The sequence below is a fragment of the Leucopleurus acutus genome (genome assembly GCF_964270905.1).
Source record: "Leucopleurus acutus genome assembly, chromosome: 3".
In the NCBI taxonomy this organism is placed as follows: domain Eukaryota; kingdom Metazoa; phylum Chordata; class Mammalia; order Artiodactyla; family Delphinidae; genus Leucopleurus; species Leucopleurus acutus.
In genome coordinates this window covers 51,471,241-51,490,275 of record NC_139145.1, presented here as the reverse complement: position 1 = coordinate 51,490,275, position 19,035 = coordinate 51,471,241, and the positions used below count along the sequence as shown (strand labels likewise).

Here is a 19,035-nt window from a genome sequence, read left to right as displayed (position 1 = left end):
GTTCTCAACAGTGAAAAACGGAAAGCATTTCCTCTAAGATCAGGAACAAGACAAGGTTGTCCACTCTCACCGCTATTATTCAACACAGTTTTGGAAGCTCTAGCCACGGCATTCAGAGAAGATAAAGAAATAAAAGGAACCCAAATTGGAAAAGAAGAAGTTAAGCTGTCACTGTTTGAGAATCTGTCACTGTTAGAGAATCTGAAAGATGTTACCAGAAAACTACTAGAGCTAATCAATGAATTTGGTAAAGTAGCAGGATACAAAATTAATGCACAGAAATCTCTTGCATTCCTATACACTAATGATGAAAAATCTTAAAGAGAAATTAAGGAAACACTCCCATTTACCACTGCAACAAAAAGAATAAAATACCTAGGAATAAACCTACCTAAGGAGACAAAAGACCTGTATGCAGAAAACTAAAAGACACTGATGAAAGAAATTAAAGATGATACAAACAGATGGAGAGATATACCATGTTCTTGGATTGGAAGAATCAACATTGTGAAAATGACTGTACTACCCAAAGCAATCTATAGATTCAACGCAGTCCCTGTCAAACTACCAATGGCATTTTTCAGAGAACTAGAAGAAAAAATTTCACAATTTGTATGAAACACAAAAGACCCTGAATAGCCAAAACAATCTTGAGAAAGAAAAATGGAGCTGGAGGAATCAGGCTCCCTGTCTTCAGACTATACTACAAAGGTACAGTAATCAAGACAGTATGGTACTGGCACAAAAACAGAAATACAGATCAATGGAACAGGATAGAAAGCCCAGAGATAAACCCACACACCTATGGTCACCTTATCTTTGATAAAGGAGGCAAGAATATATAGTGGAGAAAAGAAAGCCTCTTCAATAAGTGGTGGTGAGAAAACTGGACAGCTACATGTAAAAGAATGAAATTAGAACACTCCCTAATACCATACACAAAATTAAACTCAAAACGGATTAAAGACCTAAATGTAAGGCCAGACACCATCAAACTCTTAGAGTAAAACATAGGTAGAACACTCTATGACATAAATCACAGCAAGATCCTTTTTGACCCACCTCCTAGAGAAATGGAAATAAAAACAAAAATAAACAAATGGGACCTAATGAAACTTCAAAGCTTTTGCACAGCAAAGGAAACCATAAACAAGACCAAAAGACAACCCTCAGAACGGGAAAAAATATTTGCAAATGAAGCAGCTGACAAAGTATTAATCTCCAAAACATACAAGCAACTCATGCAGCTCAATATCAAAAAAGCAAACAACCCAATCCAAAAATGGGCAGAAGACCTAAATAGACATTTCTCCAAAGAAGATATACAGAGTGCCAACAAACACATGAAAGAATGCTCAACATCATTAATCATTAGAGAAATGAAAATCAAAACTACAATGAGGTATCATCTCACACAGGTCAGAATGGCCATCATCAAAAGATCTACAAACAATAAATGCTGGAGTGGGTGTGGAGAAAAGGGAACCATCTTGCACTGTAGGTGGGAATGTAAATTGATACAGCCACTATGGAAAACAGTATGGAAGTTCCTTAAAAATCTACAAATAGAACTACCATATGACTCAGCAATCCCACTACTGGGCCTATACCCTGAGAAAACCATAATTCAAAAAGAGTCATGTACCAAAATGTTCATTGCAGCTCTATTTACAATAGCCAGGACACGGAAGCAACCTAAGTGTCCATCGACAGATGAATGGATAAAGAAGATGTGGCACATACATACAATGGAATATTACTCAGCCATAAAGAGAAACGAAATTGAGTTATTTGTATGTAGTGAGGGGGATGGACCTAGAGTCTCTCATACAGAGTGAAGTAAGTCAGAAAGAGAAAAACAAATACTGTATGCTAACACATATATATGGAATCTGAAAAAAAAAATGGTTCTGAAGAACCTAGGGGCAGGACAGGAATAAAGACGTAGAGAATGGACTTGAGGACACGGGGAGGGAGAAGGGTAAGCTGGGACGAAGTGAGAGAGTGGCATGGACATATATACACTACCAAATGTAAAATAGATAGCTAGTGGGAAGCAGCTGCATAGCACAGGGAGATCAGCTCGGTGCTTTGTGAACACTTAGAGGGGTGGGATAGGTAGGGTGGGAGGGGGGGAGACGCAAGAGGGAAGAGATATGGGGATATATGTATATGTACAACTGATTCACTTTCTTATAAAGCAGAAACTAACACACCATTGTAAAGCAATTATACTCCAATAAAGATGTTAAATAAGAAAAAAAAAAAAAAAAAGGATGGCCACTTCTCTCATCCAGAGGTAAGGCATCTGCCCCCTTCCCACAGGGCTGCCCTGTGACTTGTTTGACCAACAGAGTACATTGGAAGTGTTGTATGCCAGTCCGAGGCCCAACTGTTAAGAGGACCCTTGGTTTCTCAGAGCCAGGAGCTGTCACATAAAAAATCTAGCATGCATCAACATGAGATCATGAATAGGGACCAAAGGGGAGAGACTCCCTTCTGTCAGAGATATGGATTGGTTCTCCATCTCTGTCCTGGTTTTTTTGTTTTTGGGGGGGTTTTTGTTGGCCATGCCACGTGACTTGCAGGATCTTAGTTCCCCAACCAGGGAGTGAACCCAGGCCCCAGCTGTGAAAGAGCCAAGTCCTAACCACTGGACTGCCAGGAAACTCCATCCTCGTTTTTTATAGTACCTTGGAGATATCTGTGACATAGCATTTTTCTAACTGTAATAATTATCCACTTCCTTCTCTGCTACAATTACTACTATTCCTACTATACACACCACCTATTTTTTGAGAACATATTCTGTGTCAGAAGTATATTCTACATTATATCTAATTCCTACAGCAACTCTGCAAGGCAACATTCAACATCCACATTTTAAATATAAGGAAACTGAGGCCCAGAGAATTTAATCCATTTGCCCAACATCACACAGCCAGGATATGGTAAAACTGGGACTTAAACCTACATTTGCCAAAGTCCATGCCGTAGTAATGCTGACAAAAAGCAAGGCTAGACAGAAGTAACCCTATCTAGGAAGAGGAAGGAAAGTATGCAGTGCCCTTTAAGCTTTTTTAGCTGAGGACACAAGAAAAAAGACATATTTAAAGATTAACCTGATAGATAAGATAATACACAGGAATAATAACTAAGAAGCTACTGCAATAATCCGAAATGGGATGAAAAAATGTATAAAGAGGAGGAAGATGGGTTTGAAAGATATTTATGAAAATATAGCTATGACTTGGCATCCAGCTGGTCATGGTAAATAAATTAAAGATGTCCTCAGAGAATTACCTTTAAATGACTAAAAGTTGACTAATAAATGCACCTTTGATGTACAAAGTGGAAAAGGATATCTGTTTACAATGGAAATTTCCATTCTGAGCACACTGGGTTTGAGAAGACAGAAAGATGCTTAAGGCAAGATGTCGAACAGGCAGCTAGCTGTTCAACAGAGGCAGAGGACCCAGCATGGGACAAGACTGCAGGAGAGATGAGGGCAGGCAAGCAAAGCCACAGGATGGGTGAGGTCTCCAAAAAAGAGAAGGGAGATACCCAGGGCTGGAAGGCTGAGGGTCTAACCTTGAAGGACACTCAGCTATGCAAATAGGAAGAAAAAGACAAGTATCAGTGTCTAGGAAGGCACCCACAAGAGTCACCAGGAATTTGCATGGGGAAAGGGAAACAATAATGGAATAATAACTGTAGTTAACATTTTTTTTTTAATATTTTATTTATTTTTATTTTTTGGCCGCGTACCATGTGGGATCTTTTAGTTCCCCGACCAGGGATCGAACCCGCACTCCCTGCACTGGAAGTGCGGAGTCTTAACCACTGGACCGCCAGGGAAGTCCCTGTAGTTAACATTTATTGAATGCTTACTAGTTGCCACATACTAGTTTACGTTCTTTGCATATAATCAGTAATTTAGTCTTCACAAACTCCAAATGGAATATACTATAATTAATACAATTTTGCCGATGAGAAGATTAAACTCAGAGAATTTCAATGACTTCCTTAAGATCATACAGTTGGTAACTGGTCAATCTGGGATTGAATCCAGGAAACCTAGCACCCCAGGCCTCGTTCTTATATATCTATATATCAAGATTTCTAAAAGGGGAGAAAAGCTAACACTAAAGTCATATCAAACCACAAGTCACATCTGAGAGCATTCTATGCTCAGCTAAACATGCCTGGAGCAGCTACAGGGGATCTGTAAGAAGAACACAGAAACAGATGAGATAAAGGCTGACTCTCAAGGAGCTGGTAGTCTAGGGTGAGACAGATAAATAAACCAATTATTAAAATGAGTGATAACTGCTATGTTAATATTTAACATTCTATGGGAGCTCAGAGAAAGAAATAACAAATTTTCTTTGGGAATGAAGCTCAGCCAGTTAGTGGAGAAGGTGAGTATTGAAGAAGGGTGGATGGTCCACCAGGAAAAGAAAAGAAACTCAAGATACAGGTGCAACATGGAATTACGAGGAAACACACCATACTCAGGAAATGATAACAGACCACTCATGGGTGGGAGTAGAGATACGAAAGACAAAGACTGAGGATAATTCTGGGAAAAGGACTGAAAGATAAGCTAAGAATTTAGCCTATATTTGATAATGTGAAACTGAAAAACCTCTGGGGCTTTGCACATGCTGATGTCTAGAACTGTCGCTCCCCATACCTCACCCTCTCCCCCTTCACCTACTGGCATCTACATCATCTACAGATCCCAGCTTCAGCATCACTTCTTCTGAAAGCTTTCCCTGCACTGGAGGTCACATGCTCCAACAACTTCCTTGACTTCCCCTTATTCTATTTCAATGACCACCAATTTTACTATAATTACCTATTCACTATCTGTATTCTCCACTAGACTAAAATCTCTGTGATTCAGAGCTTTTCTGATTGTTCACCACTGCACCTCCAGTGCTCTACTCACCTTGTGGCAATTAGTAAGCACTCAATAAGTATTTGATGAAATTAATATAAAAATGAGATTTCATATCCTCTAGCATGAAACTCAACAAATATTATTATTACATACAAAGCATGAACCTCAAAGAGTATGTGAGAAGGGGAAACTTATAATCCCCACTCCTTGCAGAAATGTATTTCAATCCTATTGGGAAAACAAATGTAATTGTGTGACACAAGTTCACAGTGACAGACACTTTTCATTTATACATTGCAAAATTGAGTTATGCTCCAGGGAGATCGTTAAGAAATGCAGGCACACTTATCTCCAGCACAGGATGAAATATGCAATCTTTAAGTCAGAATTGTATGTTTTACTGTACAAGCAAAATTGTTTTAAAAGAAAATCTGTGACTGAGAAACTGTTGGAGGATTTTTGTAGATAAAACACATCAAATTCCTGGGCTGCCAAGCGGAAGGGTGACAATTCAGATGGACATATCAAAGAGAAAATCTTGCAATGCTATAGATGATGGTACCCTCAATGAAGTGAAATAGCTTTTTTAAAGGGAACTATATTTGAGCCAAATGCAGGGCAAAATACAGCATGATCAGACAAAGAGGATAGGAATGGTTAAAAGTCTGAGAAGTATGGCATATGAAGCCAGTGGAAGGATCTAGCAATATGTGGCATAATATAAAGAAGACTTGGGGATGACACACCTCTGTCATGTTGTAGAGGCTCCATAAAGATACCTGTAAGTCCTTTGGTCAGCTTAAGAGAAGTTGATATCTGCTATGCTCGTCTGCCCAACATCCCTCTTTCCAGAAGGAAATGCCATTTTCCTGCAACATATGCTTCTGGTAAAGCTGGCAGTCACAGTGCCTCACCTCTGACCAGCAACCTGATGTGTCATCCCCACCCCACGATGGTTAGTCATGAGGAGAGTGTCTGACTCAAGCAAAGCCAACCAAAGTTCTTCAATGAGAAATAGCATTTGTTTCTCTTCTTTGGACTCATGAGTTAAGGATGGTTTAAGACATATGTTTGCCTATAGCTATTTTTCTGAACACAGCCTGAGAATGAATCCAACAACAAAACAGCATAGGGACAAAGAGACAGATATAAATATGGGTACAGACATAGAGAAATAGAGACAGAGAGGGAGACACAGAGAGAAAGAGAAGGAAAGAAGGAGACAAAAAGGAGAGGGAGACAGAGACACAGGGAGAGAGCTAGACTAGATGATAATGTTCAAGCCCTGCAGAGCCATGTCTGAAGCCTGACTTTTCAGCTATCAACCAATCAGTTTATTTTCTGTTACATGATGCTGAAAAAGACCTCAGTAATACATCATCCGAGAAGCAAGTTGGTAAAAACACTATACTCAGGCAATTCATTAGGATATATACAGAGAAAGCCGTCTTCAAAGTCTTATTTAATAAACCCATTTGAATAAACTAAAAACATGTTCATAACAAGTCTGCTTATTGTATGTGAAATGATTGGGATTTAGAGGGGGGTACTATTTACAGTTGTTAACTCTCTAGGGTGTACAGCGGTGGAAGTGGAGAGGAAGAAATGGGGACATTTTTACATTTTTACTCGTGAAATGGTAACTTTTTTTTTTTTACAATGCTCAGGTATTATTATTATGATTTTTTAAAAACTGTGATGATTATAAAAGATCTTGCCAGAATAGATCAAACACAAGGTCATGAACTGGGGTGGGGTGATCGAAGATGACGGTGAGGGTCCTCGCGAGGAAGAATCTGCCAACAGGAGATGGTGAAGGCTCCCTTGGGGGTAGATCCTAGGGCATTTTGTGAGGAGGCAGAGAGAACTCACTGGTCAGAAAGATGTCCATGCTCCCCACCTTGTTCTGACCTCAGAGGGAACTTCTAACACTAAAGTCAGAATGTTCTCAGCGATTTGATGAATGTGCTGTCCCAGGAGCACTTTCAGCTAAAAGGCTATTGTGGACATGCTTACATTCAAGAAGTATTAACTTCTAGTAAAGAGAAAACTGAATACATATTTCAGAAATTAGTAAAAATGAAGGCTCCCAACAAAAATCCAAACGACCATCCAGCCTAGCCAACACTACCCCCTACTGTGCCCATATAACCATTGTTAATAGTTTGGTACAATTTCATTCCTACTCTCTCTCACACTCACTCATTCATGTACACCCAGATACAAACATCTATATATTTACTTTATAAAAGTGGAATTAGGGCTTCCCTGGTAGCACAGTGGTTGAGAGTCCGCCTGCCAATGCAGGGGACACGGGTTCGTGCCCCGGTCTGGGAAGATCCCACATGCCGCGGAGCGGCTGGGCCCGTGAGCCATGGCCGCTGAGCCTGTGCATCTGGAGCCTGTGCTCCACAACGGGAGAGGCCACAGCGGTGCGAGGCCCGCATACCGCAAAAAAAAAAAAAAAAAAAAAAGTGGAATTATTCTAAACATTAAAGTCTGAAACTTGCTTTTCTTCCCCACATAATAAACCAGTGATATCTTTCTAGGACAACACATGAGCTATTTCTCATGGTTTTTAATGGCTGCATTATGTTCCACTTAAAAACCAGTACTCTGTTACAAATACTTGGTTGGTTTTAATTTTCACAGTAACTTCAGATTTAAAATAATCAACTGTATGTAAAGCTTTAATGCAGTTTTTGACCTCCCGTGACCCATACTATATGATGCATGTATTTAAATCATATTTTGGAAAATACTTCTAATGAGTCAATAAACTTTCATTAATAGGTTTCGATTCTCAAAGCACCAGGAAGCACAGTGGATAGAAGATGGTGGTTGGAGAAATGCATTCAATAATATATTAATGAAGTCTTGCATTTTACTTTGATACAGAAGTCTGCCATCTGGGTGGAATTAGGAATCAAGGTGAGCATTCTTGCTCGAGAGGCACTACCCTATATCAGTCACCCCCAAAGACTGAGGGCAGCTTTAGAGAGAAGGACAAGATACCTTGCTAGGAGTCACTTGGCGAGCAGCAACATCACACCTCTCTGAGACATTCACTCTGTACTTCAGGCTGTCTCATGGCAGCCCAATTGTCATGCTGGGAGGAATACAGCAAAATAGAAGCTAGATGTAAATAAATCATACTCTTGCAGGCTAAAATGTCCTGTAACATCCAGAGTGAACCTTCTACCTCAATGAGAATGTCACTCTTGGGACAGGAAATGATGGGAGATAAATGGCAAGTTTCCAAGACTCCCAGAAGAAAACAAAACCATTTGACTCCATTTAACTTACAGTATTAGAATTTTGATGTCCACTATCAGAGAAGGAAATGGAATTATTGGCAGAACTATTAAAAAAAGAAAATGTGCTGAACGGTCCATTTGTTCAATGGTGTTTACAAAATACCTAAGTCAGTGTTTATGTAATTACTAGTAAACTATCAATCTCCCAATTAAAAGGTAAGTTCTGTGAGGGGAGGAGCCTTGTCCTTATTCATGTCCTTGATCTTTTTCCCATTGGGGGAGATAGAGACATTTAAGAAAAAATTAATGGTTTTAATCACAATTGCACTAAGTTTTCAAAGGAGAAGGATGGTTTTGATTGGCTCAGAGAGGACTTCTGCAAGGAAGAGAGGATTGAGCTAAAATGTGAAAGACATTCAAGAGAGGAGGGAGCAAAGGAGCTTTCTGGGCAGAGGGATGAGCCAAGGCTGAAGTGGCTGAGCACAGAGCACTGGAAAAAGAGAAAAAATGTCGAGTGAAGCTGGTGAAGGGCATGAAGGGCATGACGTGGGGATGGGAACATAGACAGGAAATAGATGGTGCAAAACCCTACAGGTCAAGGAATTTGGTCTTATCCTCGACGCAATGAACAGCCATTGAAGGGTTTTAAGCAAAGGAACAATGGGATAAGAGCTGCAGTATTAAAAGATCACTGAGATCTTGTAAGTATCAAGCGGATTAGCAGGGATAAAATAGAGGATAAATTAGTGGGGATAAAATGGGAGATCGTTGCAGCGACATACAAGAGATGATATTAGTTTGCACTAGGATGACAGAAATGGGAAGAAATAGACTAGGATCTGTGCAGGAAGGAAAATCAGTAGGACTTGTCATTATTTAAATGTAGGGGATAAGGGAAGACCGCGTCTAGAGTAACTACCTGGTTTCTGGATGTGGCAGCTGCTGGAAAAGCCATGCATTGAGCAGGAGGTCCAAGTTTGGTAAGAAAGATTATGAGTTGTATGGATAGTTACAAGAAACTGGAACTAACACCCACTAACATGGAGGGCTGCACCAAGCTGGGCCAATGCTATGCCTTAAATGGATCATCTAACTTCACCCTAACTGCCATCTGATAAAATAGGTGCTACTGCCCGCATTTTCAGAGGTAAGAAAACCGAGGCTCAGCAAGGCTTAGTAACTTATCACCATTCTCAGAGCTAAAAACTGGCTGAGCTGGGATTTGAACCTGGATTACCTCCGTTCTAAAGCCGATGGTTCTTAATTACCAGCCCATACTGCTTCATGACAACTGAGGCCTACTCAGGGAAAATTTCATGGTTTCAAAAGGTGATAGTCAACCTGGAACTCTGAAGCCAAACCTTCCTAGGAAACCTTCAATTCTTCTCTCAAGGCTGCCCAGAGAAAACCATCCACATCAGGAAGATGATTCTACGTTTTCCCCCATTCTTCACTCCCCACCCACTCAGGCTTTTTGCCCAAACCTCAAGGTTACCTCCAGGTGCCCTGATCTCCTCAACTTTGCCTTCTCCAAGTTCCTATAATACTTTTAGTCTCACCACTTATTTTGGCAACAATCACATGCAGGCTACCCTGCAGGATGTCCATATATTTTCTGTTTCCTCACATTTTATTTTTTCTAATGTGAACTTTTTTTACAGTATATACTGACTGTCTTAAAAAGTCTTTCATGCACTGAAATCAGATTGTTGCAAATAAGCTAATAAACACAAATTTCAAATTGTGACACTATGGTTCTGCCTGCCAACCAACAGTTCTGTTTTACCCATGTTACCCTCTCTAGTTGTAGAGTGGAATCTCATTATACATTGCATTTAAATTATGTACATTCATCTATACGTTCTTGGCAGAGCAAGAGAGAGAGAACATGTACAATTTAAATAGATCAGGCCATTACGCATGCCATTCTAATCAATAAGCACCTGTTCCATAAAATTGGAGATGAATTTGCTGTTCCCTCAGCTGGTTTCAGTCCCTAAGGATCTTTCACAGCATGAGTAATTACCTGGGAAAACTCTGATTTTAGTGTATAAAGGTACATTTTTTGTTTTATTTAAAAAAATGTTTATATCTTTATTGGAGTATAATTGCTTTACAATGTTGTATTAGTTTCTGCTGTACAACAAAGTGAATCAGCTACACATATACATATGTCCCCATATCCCCTCCCTCTTGAGCCTCCCTCCCACCCTCCCTATCCCACCCCTCTAGGTTGTCACAAAGCATCAAGTTGATCCCCCTGTGCTATGCAGCAGCTTCCCACTAGCTATCCATTATACATTTGGTAGTGTATATATGTCAATGCTACTGTCTCACTTCGTCCCAGTTTCCCCTTCCCCCCCACCTCTTCCCCTTCCTCAAGTCTGTTCTCTACGTCTGCATCTTTATTCCTGTCCTGCCACTAGGTTCATCAGTAAAAGGTATATATTTTAGGTATAGCACAATCTCTAATTTTAAGTCAACTATTCTTCCTATTCCTCTAATAAAGAAACAGTGACCTATCCCAAGACTAGGTGGAAAGCTGGGTCTTCTGGACTAATCAAGAGACAGTAAGAGATTGTCCCTGGCAATTCTGCTAACATGAGATATTTCACACCACACTTTCTTTTGGGAACTACCCTTAAGATATGACTACAGTGATGGCAGCATATGTTAGTGTAATAGTATGACTTTTCAACTGCATTCTGACTTTATTATTGAATATAAATAAGCAGGAATTGGAAAATGAAAAGTGCTGATACAAATGGTAAACATGCACCTCCAACAAATGAGGCAAAGATAGAAATCTTTAGGCCTCCTGAAGTCAAATGTGAAGAAGAAGAACACATTTATGCAACAAGAATGAAATGCTAGCTTGGGTCCAAAAAGCAAACAATTATTTGGGATTTTATAATCACCTTTGACTTTCTGGAAAAGAGGCTCCCGGGTCACAGGCACAAACCTAAATATGCACACAAAATGATGATACAGACACATTTTCAGAAGGTCATGTTCAAACAGAATACTCTCATTCTGAACCACCCTGCTGCCTACTGGGCAGAGAGATTAATTCTTGCTTCTCAGCATCCTCAGAATTTTCTTCGTGCCATCAGTATACAACTTAGGGCTCTATCTGTGGGAAACATGATTGCAGCTTAGACTGTAAGCTCCTTGCAGGCAGGTTCTTGGCCTTACTAATCTCTACGTCTGCAGCACCTTAGAGAATGCCTGACTAAAAAGGGTGCTGTGCTAAAGCTGGAGAGTGAATGAATACGTGAATAGCCAGATTTACCTCTCTGAGATTCATTTCCTCTAATGAATTAGGGAAGAAAGAAAGACACAGCCCAATAGCCATCCGGCTGTTGTCTCCAGCACGGAGCTCCACTATGCAAATGGCTCTGGCCTTACCTATCCAGAGAAATACAGCACAGGTGAAAAATCGATGCCGTTGTGAGCAGGACATCTAGAGATGTCCGGACGAGGCAAAACATCTCCCCATAAATCCAGACGTCTTGAACCAGCTCAATGGCACCAAAGGGCATCACCAGCACTGACACCAGCAGATCCGCAAAGGCAAGAGACACAATGAAATAATTGGTTTTTATTTTCCTGTGGGTGAAAAAGTATAAGGGAGGAAGCAGTGGGAAGGATGAAGGAAGGAGGTTAGGGGGAAAGGAGTAGGAGAGAAAAGAGGGGGGAAAGGAAGCAAAGAAAGAAGGAAAGAAGGGAGGGAAGAAAAGGAAAGAAAAGTCAGATGTGCAACATATTCTGTGAGATTCAGTTTCCCCTTCTGTCACATGTGTGGTCCAGTCACTTCAGACTTCTCCAGACCCCTTTGCACCAGAAGCCCTCTCTTGCCCTCCCCTGTGACCACAATGGCCTGACTTGAGCCCCCGATGCACAGAGTCCCTGAGTCTCAAGGGTTTTTACAGGGTGCTCTCTCTCCCCACCGTTGGCCTAGCTACACTCCATCTACCCTTTAGGCCTCGGTTTAGTCATTCTCAGAACACCCTCCCAAGGGGCCCCCTTAAAAAAAAGTGTCAAATTCCACCGTCTTCCACTCTTTGACTACCATGTGCCTCACATTTGCCACACTTGTTAGAATTTAGTTTTTACACTTTCTTGATTAGAGCATGTCTTGCTTAAAGAGGAAGCAGCAGATGAGATAGGACTGCATCTTTTATCCCCCTTTACGGCTTGGTGGCTCTTAATCTAGCCTGCACACTAGAATCACCTAGTAAATTTTTCTAAGTATTGATGCCCAGGTCTCACCCCAGATCAATTAGTCCAGGGACTCTGTGTGATTAACCCACTTACCCACCCCCAAGTTTGCCAGATAAAATATAGGGCGCCCAATTAAATTAGAATTTCAGATAAACAACGAATAATTTTCTAATATATCACAAATATTGCATGGGACATACTCATGCCACATATTAGTAATTTTAAAAGGGTCTTCAAGTGATTCTAAATGCAGCCAAGGATGAAGCAGAAAGAGCAGAAGACCCATGTTTAAATCCTAGATCAACTACTAGTCATCTACCCTTTCTCTGAACCAATTAATAAAGTGGGGAGGTTAGATTAGATGTGCTCTCAGCAATTATATATAGAGTGATCACAACTATTACAGGAAAAAACAATATAGGAAACAGAGGAAAAAAGACAGGATAGAAATTCACTTATGTACTTGTACTACTGGTTATGTTAGAACTATGGGATTATATGTGATTTTTTTCCATGCTCTATTTTCCAAACATCATTCCCATGAATCTTTTTCCCTTCATAATTACAAATTATAATGGAAATTATAAATTCAGACCTCAGTTTTCCAGGGACAGCCCAGAACTCCACCCAGGTTTCTTCATGAGGTTGCCTCACGTGACTCACCTGAGCTGCCTGTCCCTGCACACAGCCACCATCACCAGCAGGTTCCCCAAGACTGCCATCAGGATAACAGCCGACAGAAATGTGAGCAGCACAACCTTCTCCACTGACCCGAAACCCTCCTTGGAACTGGAAGACACACAAACACAAAGAATTGAAGGAAACTCTGAGACACAGGAAAGAAAATTAGTCTTTTCCTCATTCATCTTCAGGAAGGTAACTTCACTATCAAAGCTGCAACACACATATATTGTGCACCTAATATATGCCAATGTCTGCACTTGTCACTTTACATGTTATCCTGGTTAACTCCTACATAATGAGGAGGCTCAGAGAGGTGGATTAACTATCTTGAGATTGCACAGTGATTCTCCATCAGGGAACTTGAGGCTTTCCTTCAGAGCACTGACCTCAGCTTGTGCTCAGAAATGTTTTTTGGTTGATTCTTGTTCGGCATACCTACTCAGCTAGGTTGTAAGCTCCATGGGGCAGGGACACCGTCTGTTTTATCCACTGACAAATTCAATTTCAATGTATCATTCATATTTATCGAATGCAGGAAAGATGACTTTGAATGAGTGAATGACAGTAACTTGAACCACTGTGTGAATACAAGGACCACCCTGTTTTCAGTACCGCATCCCAGCCCACGCAGAAGATGCTGTGTGCATGTCGGCTGTCCAAGGAGTAGGTCATGGCTGAAGGCTGTTCTTATATGGCTGACCTGGACAAACTGATCCCGTATTCTGCAAAGCCCATTGGAAAGACAGCAGACAATCAATAAACTCAGGGACTCCTTTCACTGCCCTGAACTACATTTCTTTTGGTGCCCAATATAACAGTTCAAATTTGTGTTCTTGTAAATTTCAGCAACTGATTTGATTCTATAAACCCTGCCCTCCTACTGTCAACTCAGCATTTTGTCTTACTAACTTGGAAGTGAGTGTCCCCTATCAATAAAAGCATAATGAATGCAGGTTATTCAGAAGCTACAGGAAAAGTTTCATTTTTAATAGAGTAGTAAAATGTTCTTTTTAAATGAAGTTTCAAAGGATCTTAAAACTCTTAGACCCAAACGCACATTTCAATACAGAGAAACTAAGGCCCAGAGAGGGGAACTGAGTTGTCAGAGCACATTAGTGGCTAGTCTGGGAGAAGCTGCTTGTTCTGTAGGCCACCACTAGGAACACAGGTCCCACTGAACCAAGAAAGATCTGTCTTTACTGAGCTCTTCTGACTGAAAACCAAGATGGCTGCTGGTCCCAAATCGCAGCAGCCCATGAAGTCTGGGCTCTGGCTTTGTCCAAAACTTTTTCCATTAGGCCTGGCATGGAAGACAAGGTGACAACTGGAATAAGGAGTCAGAAAGTTCCACTCTGCTCACAAGTGGTTTTATTGCTTAACTTAAGTCCTTATGACTAGGGTTCAGATGAAAAGAAATTTGAGGTACGTCCATCTAAATCACCCTTCCACACCTAAATTCCAACTATCGACAGTACGAAAAATGGACAAGTAAGATTTAACTCAATGAGGAAAAAGAATTCAGTAGCATGTTTTGGCTATCCAAAACTATTTTGATTTTAGGCCATGTTAATTGAGGTAAAGTGTCTAATAAAGGAGGTGATAATGCTCTTTTCCTTGTCCTTCTCAGAGGCTCTGATTCAGAGCCCCTCTGAAACTTGTTCCCCCCTCAAGGTCTCTACACTTGTGCCTTCTTCCTGGAATGCTTCTTCTCAATATTCAGGTCTCAGATTAAAATTAACTCCCATTTAATGTGCCACAGCCAACAAACATTTTTCATTTTCTTTATAACATTTATTGTTATCTGAAATTACTTCTGTTATTGTCTGTGCCCTACCCCCACAGACTCACTTTTGGTTATCTTTTTCACCACAATTCCCAGCACCTGGCACGGTGTCTAATCTACAGCATGTGTAGTGTAAAGGTGGATGCAGTATATAGGAAGTGCACAATTACTTGCTGAGTGAAAGACACTGTGTTCATAATGGTGAGGTTTATTCTTCAATGTCTTTGAAGACAGGCTGCAGGTATAGAAAAGCTTTTACCTAGACAAGAGAAGACCCAAGGATGAGACATAAAAGCTATTTTTAACTATCTGAGGACGGTCCTTTGAAATAAGAGTAGATTTATGCATTCATTCATTCCACAATACTTTGTTGTTGTTTATTTTTTTGCTGCGTTTAACATACAACTCTTAACTGTATAAGAGTTACATATTATAAAGAAAACTTCTTAAAGCAAAATATACCCTCTTTGCTAAAACAGCTAATTAACCAAGAGATGATGCTTTAAGTATATACAATATTCTCTTTAAAACATGCTTTAAAAATTATTTATATGTTTATGATAAATTTTCCTTAGAAAATTTTGTTAAAATAAATAGGAAAAAAATTAAAGGGGTTCTCTGAATGCTTCATTATTAAATAACCCAAAAGTGTTTTTTTTGAATTTTATTTTATTTATTTTCTTATACAGCAGGTTCTTATTAGTCATCCATTTTATACACATCAGTGTATACATGTCAATACCAATCTCCCAATTCATCACAGCACCCCCACCTCCCCACCACTTCCCCCCTTGGTGTCTATACGTTTGTTCTCTACATCTGTGTCTCACTTTCTGTCCTGTAAACCAGTTCACCTGTACCATTTTTCTAGGTTCCACATACATATGTTAATATACGATATTTGTTTTTATCTTTCTGACTTACTTCACTCTGTATGACAGTCTCTAGATCCATCCACATCTCAACAAATGACCCAATTTTGTTCCTTTTTATGGCTGAGTAATATTCCATTGTATATGTGCCACATCTTCTTTATCGATTTGTCTGTCGATAGGCATTTAGCTTGCTTCCATGACCTGGCTATTGTAAATAGTGCCACAATGAACACTGGGGTGCATGTGTCTTTTTGAATTATGTTTTTCTCTGGTTATATGCCCAGTCGTGGGATTGCTGGGTCATATGGTAATTCTATTTTTAGTTTTCTAAGGACCCTCCATACTGTTCTCCATAGTGGTTGTATCAATTTACATTCCCACCAACAACGCAAGAGGGTTCCCTTTTCTCCACACCCTCTGCAGCATTTATTATTTCTAGATTTCTTGATGATGGCCATTCTGACTGGTGTGAGATGGTATCTCATTGTAGTTTTCATTTGCATTTCTCTAATGATTAGTGATGTTGAGCATTCTTTCATGTGTTTGTTGGCAATCTGTATATCTTCTTTGGAGAAATGTCTATTTAGGTCTTCTGCCCATTTTTGGATTGGGTTGTTTGTTTTTTCAATATTGAGCTGCATGAGCTGTTTATATATTTTGGAGATTAATCCTTTGTCCGTTGATTTGTTTGTAAATATTTTCTCCCATTCTGAGGGTGTCTTTTCATCTTGTTTATGGTTTCCTTTACTGTGCAAAAGCCTTTAAGTTTCATTGGGTTCCATTTGTTTATTTTTGTTTTTATTTCCATTACTCTAGGAGGTGGATCAAAAAAGATCTTGCTGTGATTTATGTCAAAGAGTGTTCTTCCTATGTTTTCCTCTAAGAGTTTTGTAGTGTCCGGTCTTACAGTTAGGTCTCTAATCCATTTTGAGTTGGTTTTTGTGTATGGTGTTAGGGAGTGTTCTAATTTCATTCTTTTACATGTAGCTGTCCAGTTTTCCCAGCACCACTTATTGAAGAGACTGTCTTTTCTCCATTGTATATCCTTGCCTCCTTTGTCATAGATTAGTTGACCATAGATGCGTGGGTTTATCTCTGGGCTTTCTATCTTGTTCCATTGATCTATGTTTCTGTTTTTGCGCCAGAACCATACTGTCTTGATTACCGTAGCTTTGTACTGTAGTCTGAAGTCATGGCGTCTGACTCCTCCAGCTCCATTATTTTTCCTCAAGACTGCTTTAGCTATTTGGGATCTTCTGTGTATCCATACACATTTTAAGATTTTTTGTTCTAGTTCCGTAAAAAATGCCACTGGTAATTTCATAGGGATTGCACTGAATCTGTAGATTGCTTTGGGTAGTACAGTCATTTTCAGAATATTGATTCTTCCAATCCAAGTACATGATATATCTCTCCATCTGTTGGTATCATCTTTAATTTCTTTCAACAGTGTCTTATAGTTTTCTGCATACAGGTCTTTTGTCTCCCTAGGTAGGTTTATTCCTAGGTATTTTATTCTTTTTGTTGCAGTGGTAAATGGGAGTGTTTCCTTAATTTCTCTTTCAGATTTTTCATCATTAGTGTATAGGAATGCAAGAGGTTTCTGTGCATTAATTTTGTATCCTGCAACTTTACCAAATTCATTGATTAGCTTTAGTAGTTTTCTGGTGGCATCTTTAGGATTCTCTATGTATAGTATCATGTCATCTGCAAACAGTGACAGCTTAACTTCTTCTTTTCCAATTTGGATTCCTTTTATTTCTTTTTCTTCTCTGACTGCCATGGCTAGGACTTCCAAAACTATGCTGAATAATAGCGGTGAGAGTAGACATCCTTGTCTTGCTCCTGATCTTAGAGAAAATGCTTTCAGTTTTTCACCATTGAGAATGATGTTTACTGTGGGTCTGTCGTATATGGCCTTTATTATGTTGAGGTAGGTTCCCTCTATGCCCACTTTCTGGAGAGTTTTTATCATAAATAGGTGTTGAATTTTGTCAAAAGCTTTTTCTGCATCTAATGAGATTATCGAACATATGGTTTTATCCTTCAATTTGTTAATATGGTGTATCACATTGATTGATTTGCATATACTGAAGGATCCTTGCATCCCTGGGATAAATCCCACTTGATCATGGTGTATGGTCCTTTTAATGTGTTGTTGGATCCTGTTTGCTGGTATTTTGTTGAGGAGTTTTGCATCTATATTCATCAGTGATATTGGTCTATAAGTTTTTTTTTTTTGTAGTATCTTTTTCTGGTTTTGGTATCAGGGTGATGGTGGCCTCATAGAATGAGTTTGGGAGTGTTCCTTCCTCTGCAACTTTTTTGAAGGGTTTGAGAAGGATGGGTGTTAGCTCTTCTCTAAATGTTTGATAGAATTCACCTGTGAAGCCATCTGGTCCTGGATCTTTGTTCGTTGGAAGATTTTTAATCACCGTTTTAATTCCATTACTTGTGATTTGTCTGTTCATATTTTCTATTTCTTCCTGGTTCAGTCTTGGAAGGTTATACCTTTCTAAGAATTTGTCCATTTCTTCCAGGTTGTCCATTTTATTGGCATAGAGTTGCTTGTAGTAGTCTCTTAGGATGCTTTGTATTTCTGCGGTGTCTGTTGCAACTTCTCCTTTTTCATTTCTAATTTTATTGGTTTGAGTCCTCTCCCTCTTTTTCTTTTTCTTGATGAGTCTGGCTAACAGTTTATAAATTTTATTTATCTTCTCAAAGAACCAGCTTTTAATTTTATTATCTTTGCTATTGTTTTCTTTGTTTCTATTTCATTTATTTCTGCTCTGATCTTTATGATTTATTTCCTTCTGCTAACTTTGGGTTTTGTTTGTTTGTTCTTCTTTCTCTAGTTCCTTTAGGTGTAAGGTTAGATAGTTTATTTGAGATTTTTCTTGTTTCTTGAGGTAGGCTTTTAGAACTGCTTTTGCTGCATCCCATAGGTTTTGGATCATCATGTTTTCATTGTCATTTGTCTCTAGGTACTTTCTGATTTCCTCTTTGATTTTGTCAGTGATCTCTTGGTTATTTAGCAATGTATTGTTTAGCCTCCATGTGTTTGTGTTTTTTACGGTTTTTTCCCTGTAATTCATTTCTAATATCATAGTGTGTGGTCAGAAAAGATGCTTGATATGTCAATTTTCTTAAACTTACTGAGGCTTGATTTGTGACCCAAGATGTGATCTATCCCGGAGAATGTTCTGTGCGCACTTGAGAAGAAAGTGTAATCTCCTGTTTTTGATTGGAATGTCCTATAAATATCAATTAAATCTATCTGGTCTATTGTGTCATTTAAAGCTTCTG

The 19,035-nt window shown here is 39.4% G+C and overlaps 1 protein-coding gene across 1 annotated transcript in view; it reads right to left on the bottom strand.

The window, feature by feature from the left end:
* HTR4 (5-hydroxytryptamine receptor 4) overlaps positions 1-19,035 on the bottom strand; it is a gene marked incomplete at both ends in the record, with an annotated part of 128,690 nt that overhangs the window by 36,993 nt on the left and 72,662 nt on the right. Inside the window, 2 exons of the mRNA XM_082836260.1 lie at positions 11,572-11,772; positions 13,051-13,176. Of these exons, the coding sequence (XP_082692386.1) occupies positions 11,572-11,772; positions 13,051-13,176 (327 nt within the window). The remainder of the gene's footprint in view (positions 1-11,571; positions 11,773-13,050; positions 13,177-19,035) is intronic.